Below are 10905 nucleotides of genomic sequence, written 5' to 3' on the forward strand. Positions count from 1 at the left end.
TTAATCTTCATTAATTAGTTTTAGGCTATGTCATAAATACCTGACAAAAGGGGTCCAACCTTTGGAACATGGTGCCTAAATGAAGAAATGCGCTAATTGTTACCTGTAAGGGTATGTGCACATGGTATCTTATATACCCCTGTGTACTTGCATAGTTTTGCTGCAGTGGCTCCCCATTACCAAAAGACTCCAGAACAAAACCCTAACCAGGACATACAAAGCCATCCACAACCTGTGTCCTCCGTACATCTGTGACCTCGTCTCCCGATACTTACCTGCACGCAACCTCCGATCCTCACAAGATCTCCTTCTCTACTCCCCTCTTATCTCCTCTTCCCACAATCGCATACAAGATTTCTCTCGCGCATCCCCCCTACTCTGGAACTCTCTGCATTATCATATCAGACTCTCGCCTACCATCGAAACCTTCAAAAAGAGCCTGAAGACCTACCTCTTCTGACAAGCCTACAACCTGCAGTAACCACCGATCGACCAAACCGCTGCACGACCAGCTCTACCCTCGCCTACTGTATTATCACCCATCCCTTGTAGATTGTGAGCCCTCGCGGGCAGGGTCCTCTCTCATCCTGTACCAGTCGTGACTTGTATTGTTTAAGATTACTGTACTTGCATTTATTATTAATAGCCCTCTTGACATGTAAAGCGCCATGGAATAAATGGCGCTATAATAATAAACAATAATAATAAAAGTATAAAACAGAAGATGCTTCAAGAAAACGCATGTTTTCCTAAACCGTTTCCATTCTAGACATTTTTACAGCAACTCTGGCACCAGCTTCTTTTTTTAAAAAAAAAATCTCTATATATAAAAATAAATGTGTGTGTGTGTTTGTGTATCACCAACCAATTATGAAGCATCTTTCATTTCACCAGAGCTGTTCAAAAGAAGCTAAGCTGTGATTGGTTGCTACGACCAACAGTTTTCCTTGCAACCAATCACGAAGCATCTCTCATTTCACCAGAGCTTGTTAAAAGTAGCTGAGCTGTGATTGGTTGCTATGCGCAAGTTTTCCCACTTGACAACACCTCAGCGGACACTGACAAGGTGGGAGAAATCTAGCATCCCCAGGAACATAAGCTCCAGCCATCGTCTGTCCCCCAGAAAGGAGCATTGAGTACATGACAGAAATGAATCCCCCACCTCCCGTGTGGTATCATTAAGTGACACACATGAATGTAGGAAAGTGCACATATTAAATGTCATGTGGATTTAATATTTTCTCACAGACACTTTTATGCATTATTGATGTGTTATTGTGCTCTGATGCTGTCAGTTTTTTTAAAGTGCTACTTTCCCCATAATTCACCTGAATATACCTATATAACACGTAATGCTTTTCCCATAACAATCCATTAAATATGATACTATACTGCATACAGATGCTGTACATCCATGAGCAACTCAGCCGGACAAATTACAAGTTGACGGTGCATGAAAATGTGTGTGAAGTTTTCTCTACTGTACTAATGTATAAGGGTTGTGCCTGTCCATTGGTGAAAAGCATGACTGGGATATTTATGGTGGCAGATAAGTGAGAATATCATCCTGATCAGTAGAAAACCAGGGATCTTAATGAACCATGTTTCTGTGCAACTTCACTATTCTAATTTTACTGGCTTTGACAGGATGATGTGGGATATTAGTGGTAGTAGTCCAGTGGCTCTGGCTGACGGGATGATGTGGGATATTATGGGTAGTAGTCCGGTAGCTCTGGCTGACGGGATGATGTGGGATATTATAGTGAATGTGGCTATGCGGAGTGGGCGGCGCTCTACACTCCGCTTTATATATAGATATAATCATTGTAATTTGTTATAACTAACCGTAGTTAGTTACTATGCCCGGGCAGCGCCGGGCTCTTCAGCAAGTTACACATAAAATTTTGGTGGCTTGAAAATTAAACAATAGTCCCATCCCTTCTCTTAGCCACTTCTTGACTTTCGAAACCTGAAGCAGTTAAAGATTTTTTTAGCATTACTTCAGGAGGGTTCCAAGCGGATTCACTTAAAAAAGATGCCATGGGCACATACCCTAATGGTTATTTTTGAAGCTATAGAGGGTTGCTCCACTCGAAACCCAGTTCTTTGAACTAGAACTGAGAGCCAATATGAACCACATGTGATGGGTTCATACCTTCCTTGGATCACAAGTACGGCCAGTCCTTAGCCATACCTACGCAAAAACATAAGATCAGTCAACAGCTGTTACCCAGATATCTATAGGACTACTCTTGTCACCTCTGGCATGTGTCACATGAAATATAAGTATTCTGGGTGCTGCCATCTAATGTTTCTAGTAACTACCTTTATCTTTGTTTTTACCTCCCCTCCTACTTGTCCTTAAAGGCATTGTTATGCTTTTCTTTAAATGTGCCCAATTGGTGGTCTTAAAATAATAATTAAATAAAACATATATTCCATCCATCTACTGGATCCCCACTGTTGCTCCATATTGCTGCCAGTGCCCCTCGCTGGTCTCCTTGGCTCCTCTTCCATCGAGGGACATAACATGACTGATGTAGTCAATCACTGGCTGCTGACAGATCCTTAGGTCCACCAGCAATAGTCAAATCAAGGAGACCAACAGGGAACACTGGCAGTGTTCTAGAGGAATGTCCGTTGTCAGTATAGTAGGACACTAATTGGGCCCTTTTTTAAATTTACCATCAATTATTGTTCCAGAATGTCCACATCTTGTCTAAGCCTAAGGCTATGTTCACACTTGGCGAATATGCTGCAGATTTTGCATGTGAATTTGAAGACAAAAAATCCACAAGGAATTACAATTGCAGAACAGTAGATAAGGTGGGAAAACTATACGTGGGAAAATTGACATGCGGGTTGAATGTCATTGTGATCAATGGTAAAATCAATAAATTTTTTGCAGATTTTGCTGAAGATTAAACGCAGACATGCAGCGTGATCAACAGAAGAAAAAAAAGGTACACTTTTGCAAAAAAAACCACAGTATACTCTACCACCATCATGCTTCCATAGCTTCCTTACTTGGTCTCCTGATGGTCTCTGCATAACCGAACTTCTATATTGACATAACATCCCATGTGACCTCTGCAGTCACTCACAGGCTGCAGCGGTCACATAGAATAAAATGAAAGGACATTTAAGAAGGTTGAGTTATGCAGAGACCAGGGGAGGTAAGTATAGAGTTTTTTTTAACTTGTGCAAATTTTCCAAAATGTAGTGAAAATTTTGAAAATTTCACAATTTTCAAAATTTTTAATTTTTATGCCCTTAGATCAGAGAGTCATGTCACACAAAATAGTTAATAAATAAGATTTCCCATATGTCTACTTTACATCACGGTATTTGAAATACAATTTTTTTTTTCGTTAGGAAGTTATAAAGGTTCAAATTTGATCAGTGATTTCACATTTTTACAACAAAATTTGCAAAACCATTTTTTTTGGGACCACTTTACATTTGAAGTGACTTGAAGGCCTATGACAGAAAATACCCAAAAGTGACGCCATTCTAAAAACTGCACCCCTCAAGGTACTCAAAACCACATTCAAGAAGTTTATTAACCCTTGAGGTGCTTCACAGGAATTTTTGGAATGTGAAAGAAAAAAAATAAACATTTATTTTTCTTTCACAAAAAATTTCCTTTGGCCCTATTTTTTTTTTTACTTTCGCAAGGGAAACAGGAGAAAATGGACCATATATTTTGTTGTGCAATTTCTCCTGAGCATGCCGATACTCCATATGTGGGGAAATCTACTGTTTGGGTGTACGGCAGGGCTTGAAGGGAAAGAGCGCCATTTCACTTTTTGAATGTAAAATTTGCTGGAATAATTAGCGGTTGTCATGTCGCATTTGAAGAGCCTCTGATGTGCCTAAAAAGTGGAAATCCCCAACAAGTGACACTATTTCGGAAACTAGACCTCATAGGGAACCTACGGGTGCTTCACAGAAGTTTATAATGTAGAGCCGTTAAAATATATAAAAAAAAAAATCTAATTTTTCCCACAAATGTTTTTAGTTCCAAATTTTGCATCTTTATAAGGGTAACAGGAGAAATTGCTCCATACAAAGAGCAATTTCTCCTGAGTTATCCCATATGTGGCCGAAAACTACTTTTGAGGCACAGTGCAAAGCTCAGAAGAGAAGCAGCGCCATATTACAGTGCAGATTTTGCTGCACTTTTTTAAGGGTGCCATATTACATTGGCAGAGCCCCTGAGGCACCAGAACAGCAGAACCCCCCATAAGTGACTCCATTTTACCAAAACCTCTGAATGAACTCATCTAGGGGCACAATGATTATATTGACACAACAGATGTGTCACAGACTTTTATACCATTGGGCAGTGAAGATAAAATAATCTTCATTTTTACTATTATTTTACTACTTTTAAGATTGTGTATTAGCCCCAAGTTTTACATTTTCATACTGGGAAATGGGGAAAAATGGCACCAAAATTTGTACCACAATTACTGCTAAATGTGAAAATATGCGGATCTACAGTTCTACTTTGCCATACAGAGTGACTCAGGAGGGACGGCACACTATTTGCCTCCTGGAGCGCAGATTTTCCTAGCCTAGTTTGCAGATTCCATTTAAAGCGCCCCCAACTGCTAGAAAAGTAGAATTCCCCCTCAAGTGATCACATTTTGGAAATTATAACCCTTTGGGAACTTATCTACAGGTATAGTGATGATTTTGACTCCATGGGTGTTTTCCAAAAGCAGGCAGCAGTGGATGTTGCTGAGTGAAAATTGCAAACTGCCGTTGTAGTGACCAGTACATTGTAGTGACCAGTACATTATGCCCAACTAATGGTTTTGGAGACATGCACCTGTAAATTGGGCGGGCTCTCATCACTACAGAAATGCCAACATTTGGGCATATGTGGTTTAATTACAGTTTGCCTGAGGCAACAAATCCCCCCCCCATCTAAAGACCAAAAAATATAACCTGTAATTTGCTGCTTAAGAAATAGATTATTAAAATTCTAACAGAGGCCTATGTGCATAGGGAGCAGATCAGATATATCCTATCTCTTACATACAACATGTTTCACCAGAGACCTGCGTCATCAGGGGATAGAGGCTAATTTATCCCCTGATGATGCCAGGTCTCTGGTGAAACATGTCGGGGAGGCTTTAGGGTAATTTTTAATTAACATTGGTCTTATGTGCATGGTTACTTAGAAGGGAATTAGGTAGCGGCCGCACCATGAAAACCCTATAAACCATGATAGAGGATAAAGTATATTAATGAGGAGACAAGAACTGGGACAGCTTCAGGCTTCTCAGCGCAGATGGAGGAAAGCCGAGATCTCCATGCGCACCTGCCTCTACGCGATGTCTCCAGGAAAATGGCTGCAGATGCGCCGCAGTTGCAGATGGAGCTCTCGCAGCAGCAGCTCATTCATCAATGGTTTACAGCCGGGACAGTCGCATCTTGGCACCGTCCAGGTTGAAAACGGTTTATTCCCCAGGCATGGATTATGGCGATGGACAGGTATGGTATACTCTTTTTTTATTTTACTTTTATTACAGGCGTTTAAATAAAAATGGAATACTGTGTTTAGTCTTTTTTCTAATAAAGGACTTTATTCTGGCTGTGTCTTCATTTACCATACAACTATAGTATTAGTAATGGATAGGTGTCTTATAGACACTTTTCCATTACTAGGCCGTGGGCTTGATGTCACCTGACAATACAAAGGTGACATCAACCCCACAAATATTTGGTCTGGTCTACTCCCGCCTTACCAGTTACTTCTCCACTCACTCTCTTCTAGACCCTTCACAGTCCAGCTTCCGCCCCCTACATTCGACAGAAACTGCACTCATCAAAGTAACCAATGACCTTTTGACACCAAAATGTAACGGTGACCACTCTCTGCTCATTCTTCTCCGCCTTTCTGCAGCTTTCGACACTGTTAAACACCGTCTCCTACTCTCTAGGCATTAGACACTGCTCTCTCCTGGTTCTCTTCCTATCTTTCTGACTGCTCCTTCAGTGTTTTGTTCGCGGACTCTCACTGTTGGAGTACCTCAGGGCTCAGTCCATCGCCCCCTTCTCTTCTCTCTCTACACGGCCCCAAATGGACAGACCATCAGCAGATTTGGCTTTCAGTACCATTTTTATGCTTATGACACACAGCTATACACGTCATCCCCTGACCTTACCCCCCCGCTGTACTACAGAACACCAGTGACTGTCTGTCCGTAGTCTCCAACATCATGTCCGCTCTCTATCTGAAACTCAACCTTTCCTAAACTGACTCGACTTTCCCCTCTCCAGTCGATTCTTAATGTAGCAGCCAGGGTCATCCATCTGGCTAATCGGTACTCGGACGCGTCTGCTCTTCACCAGTCGTTACACTGGCTGTTCATTCATTATAGGATCCAATTCAAAGTACTTGTTCTCACCCAGAAAGCTCTCCACGGTTCAGCACCCCCCTACATCTCCTCCCTCATTAATGTCTATCGGCCTAGCCAATCGTTGCGTTCTGTACCAATCGCCTAGCCAATCGTTGCGTTTACTACCAGCCACAACTTACACAGTTTTAGGTGTTCCCTCAAAACACATTTGTTCAGAGCAGCATATCAAGTTCCCAATCAAAGTCATTTTATGTGTGTGTGTGTGTGTGTGTAGCCCATTCACTATCTCTATCTATCCCCCACTCCCTCAAGATGGCTGGACCATCATTGTAAATACATCCCTGTACTTTGTATCTCCCCCACCTCAGTGTAGATTGTAAGCTCTAACGAGTAAGGTTGTTTTATTTTGCTTTAATTATTGTATTATTGTTAACGCTTTTATTTACAACTGTTGCGTTTGAAACTGTTAAACTATAAAGCGTTGCGGACTATGTTGGCACTATATAAAGATTATTTTATTATTATTATTAAACATGAACCCCACCAGCCACCGCTACAGGGCAAGTGGGAAGAGCCGAGCAAAGCACCAGAATAGATGTGCCTTTTGTGAGCTGCTGCGAGCTGCTAATTTTAGGTTGGAGGGGCCAATATCCATGGCCTCTTACCAGCCTGAGAATACCAGACCCCAGCTGTGAGCTTTAGCAAGGTTGGTTGTCAAAAATGGGGGGGCCCTACGCCATTTTTTAATTATTTATTTAAGTAATTAAAAAAACAGCATGGGGACCCCTCTATTCGTGATAACCAGCCTTGCTGAAGCTCACAGCTGAGGGTTGCAGCCCCCAGCTGTGAATTTTGCATGGCTGGTAATAGAAAATAGAGGAGAACCCACGCCGTGTTTTTCATTCATTTATTTAATCATATTACAGGAGGTGGGAGAGAAATACCCCCATCATCCGCTCCTGCTGTCACTGTTATTAGCAGCAGGTGTAGGTTGATAGGAGTAATAGTCACATCAGCCTCCCACTGTCATTGTTCTGACTTGAATATAACTCTCATCATTCTCCTCTGCTCACGCCGATGACTGGCAGAGCAGGAGAGAATGATGAGAGCCATCTTCCGCACCCAGCACCAAGGAACAGCGCTTACTGTAACACTTCTTCCCCAGTACTAATGCGTCGCAAATGGATGACATCCATGTGTGTTCTCCGTGTGCACGTGTACGGGACATTTTGCCACCTGTGCTGACAGTAAAAAATGGACATGTCTACGTATATATATATATTGTGATGAAGGAGTTAACTGCTCCAATCCCCCAAGGGCCTGTAAGCATATTGAAGAAAGCAGGATTTAGTGCTCCAATGTTGAATAGCAAGGCATTTTAGTATGATAATGACATAAGGCCCAAAACAGAACTTCAAAGCTTGAGTAGGAGCCACGTCAGCACGGGGCAGGAAGGGGCCTGGGGGCTTCAATTAGAATATACCTGTCAGCTAGACACAGAAATACACATCCATTGTCTCTCCCAGCCGCCCCGACTCCATCCTAGGTTCATGAGCACATCTTTCGAGTTATGGACTCATGAAAAATATCCGAGTGACCCTGAGGAAAGCGCGCATCTGGCAGTGTGACTCCTGAGTCGGTGAGGGCTCTGGGACCTGAGATATAGAGATTGGCCCTCCACAGCGACCCAATGGGGCCATGTTTGCCCTCCACACGACAGGCAAAACAACCCGCATTCACTGGTACCTCTCGTGTCCTGATCCGATCATGATGTAGGAAGTTACCCCCTTTCTTAGATATTGGGAATAAGTTCTGCAGGGAGCTAAAGGGTGGAGATTATTAGCCCACCCTCTGACACAGGGGGAGGGACCCAGCATGCTTAAGAACAGCAGCACATGGCAGAGTCACACTCTCTCTCTCTCAGAAGAACCAGACGATGATGATCTAAGAAGGAATTGGGGACAGATCTGCCAAGGGGAGCAGCGGCCGCGCTTTGGGGTCTGTCCGGCAACTAAGATTCTTGTACCTGTGCACTGCAGAGCTCCCGGCACCCACATGCAACCTACAATCTGGTAACTTGACCTCCAGCTTAATATCTCTAAGTCTTGTACCCTTATTGTTATATTTTACTCTGCAAATCCACTGCAATTCCATTGTATAGCTTACTGTATATTTCTGTAATTATCTAGTGCGCCCTTAAGGCAATTAAGCCATAAAATTAATCTTGGGCTGGTGCTTTTACTCTGATTACGAATCTTAGAATACCCAGCGGGTAACAGGACATCCTCCCCGGCGGCCATTTGCTCTAGGTGCAGTTCCCCTACTGACCTGAGAGACAAAGGGGGTGCCGGAGAGCTGTGCCTGTGTAGTTACGTCACATTGGTGACGTGGGAGGAACTGGTACTGTCCCTCCACATATATATTTATATATACTGTATATATCTATATTATAACGGGCTAAGCGTCACTCTGTCCGAAGCCTTTATAGATTGCGCAAGCGCGCCGCGCCTGCGCAGTCTGGCTCCAGACAGAGTGACGCACCCCCCCAGGAGATCGCCGGCACACGCACCTTCCCAGGAGATCGCCGGCACACGCACCCCCCAGGAGATCGCCGGCACAACACCTTACCGATTCGGTCTGGCAGCGGGGTCTTGCGTCTTGCTGTGGTGTGATGACAGGAGAGGGCGGGGTTGCGCAGTCCACACTTTCCGGCACCATTTTGTGGAAGACACACTGTCTTCACACTGCAGTGTGTCTTCAAGATAATGGCGCCAGAAAGAGAGTAATGCGCAGGCGCCGATTCTGGAGCAACAACACGGCAGGAGTGCGGCCGGAATCGCGCACGCGCATAGCGCGATCCGGCGCCATTTTACTGAAGATACATTTGCAGTGTGTCTTCAGCAATATGGCGCCGGACAGCGCTATGAGCATGCACGTACTCCGGCACCAGACTCCTCCCCCGGCCTCCAGCAGAACGTGACAGCGCTGGACACAGGGAAGAAAGGGGAGTATAAATGTTTTTTTTTTTGTACGTGTGCAGTTTAATAGGGGTGAGAGGGACCATACATATCAGGATAAGGGGGGTGAGGGGACCATGCATATCAGGATTGGGGGTGAGGGGACCATGCATACCAGGATAGGGGGGTGAGGGGATCATGCATACCAGGATAAAGGGGTGAGGGGACCGTGCATACCACGAAAATGGGGGTGAGGGGACCATGCATACCACAAAAGGGGGGTGAGGGGGCCGTGCATACCACGAAAGGGGAGGGGACCATGCATACCATGAAAGGGCAGGTGAGGGGATCGTGCATACCACGAAATTGGAGTGAGGGGGCCGTACATACCACGAAAGGGGAGTGAGGGGACCGTGCACACCACGAAAGGGGGGTGAGGGGATCGTGTATACCACGAAAGGGGAGTGAGGGGACCGTGCATGCCACGAAAGTGGGGTGAGGGGACCGTGCATACCACGAAAGTGGGGTGAGGGGACCGTGCATGCAACGAAAGTGGGGTGAGGGGACCGTGCATACCACGAAAGGGGGGTGAGGGGACCGTGCATACCACGAAAGGGGAGTGAGGGGACCGTGCATGCCAGGATAGGGATGAGGGGGTACCATGTATACCAGGATTGGAGGGTGAGGGTACTATGCATCCCAGGATATTGATGAGGGGTGCCATGCACACCAGGATAGGTGGGGGGCAACACATACCAGGATGGGAGACCATATACCAATAAAAATGCTCGCCACCCGCGTGTAGAACGGGTTCATAGCTAGTATATATATATATATATATATGGTTCATGACAAATTGTACACCTTTGAGTGTCTGTACAGTAATCATGTCAGATGATGATCATGGATTATATATGTGTGATTTATGGTATATTGCACACTTTTTAGCACCTGTACAGTAATGATCTCAGCCTGCCATCATGGATCTTATATTCTCAGCCATGGCTCTGCACACTGAATCTTTTTTCTAAGGTATAGTCCACAGATCACCATGAATGACAGGGAGCTAAGCCTCAGGGAACGTTACCATTCCAGCATGCCAATACCTGGTCGTAGAGCCGGTAGATCTGAATGCCCATGCTCTCTGTGAACAGCTCCCAGCTTGCAGGCAGTGCCCGCTCGTCCAGCTCCTTCCAGGCCGCCTGAAACTGCTCTTCGGTAAACTCCATTTCCATTATTCCGGACACCGGCACACGACCTAGTATGACAGTAGAGCGGTGACGTCATGGTTCGAATTGCGCCGCAACCAATCACACAGCTGGCCAACTTCAAAGGTAGCCAATCAGGGACCGAGGAGCACTTCCGTGTTTTGCTGCGCTGCGTTCTGTTACGCACGGATGTCATGTCTATCATCAATGCAAATGGTTAAAACAACTGTTTTATTATTACTTTTTTAATACGCGCTTAAAACTTGGGCTAATAAGGGTTGTCTAGTGTGAATATGTACTTTGCTGTATTGATACTGGTGCGAAGAATATGCTTGTGTATATAAAAGTATATGTGTAGTGTGTATA

The 10905-nt window shown here is 44.5% G+C and overlaps 1 protein-coding gene across 2 annotated transcripts in view; it reads right to left on the minus strand.

Moving 5' to 3' along the window:
- The window catches only part of PCTP (phosphatidylcholine transfer protein), a 115839-nt gene extending 105191 nt beyond the window's left edge, over positions 1–10648 (minus strand). Inside the window, exon 1 of one of the 2 annotated variants that reach the window (XM_073588107.1) lies at positions 10438–10648. In XM_073588107.1, coding sequence (XP_073444208.1) covers positions 10438–10566 — 129 coding nt within the window. In that variant the 5' untranslated portion in view covers positions 10567–10648. The remainder of the gene's footprint in view (positions 1–10437) is intronic. The other variant, XM_073588105.1, reaches the window with a different exon arrangement.
- Positions 10649–10905: the final 257 nt, after the last annotated feature.

This window comes from Dendrobates tinctorius, unplaced genomic scaffold (genome assembly GCF_039654945.1).
Source record: "Dendrobates tinctorius isolate UK_male_01 unplaced genomic scaffold, ASM3965494v1 ptg000103l, whole genome shotgun sequence".
In the NCBI taxonomy this organism is placed as follows: Eukaryota; Metazoa; Chordata; class Amphibia; order Anura; family Dendrobatidae; genus Dendrobates; species Dendrobates tinctorius.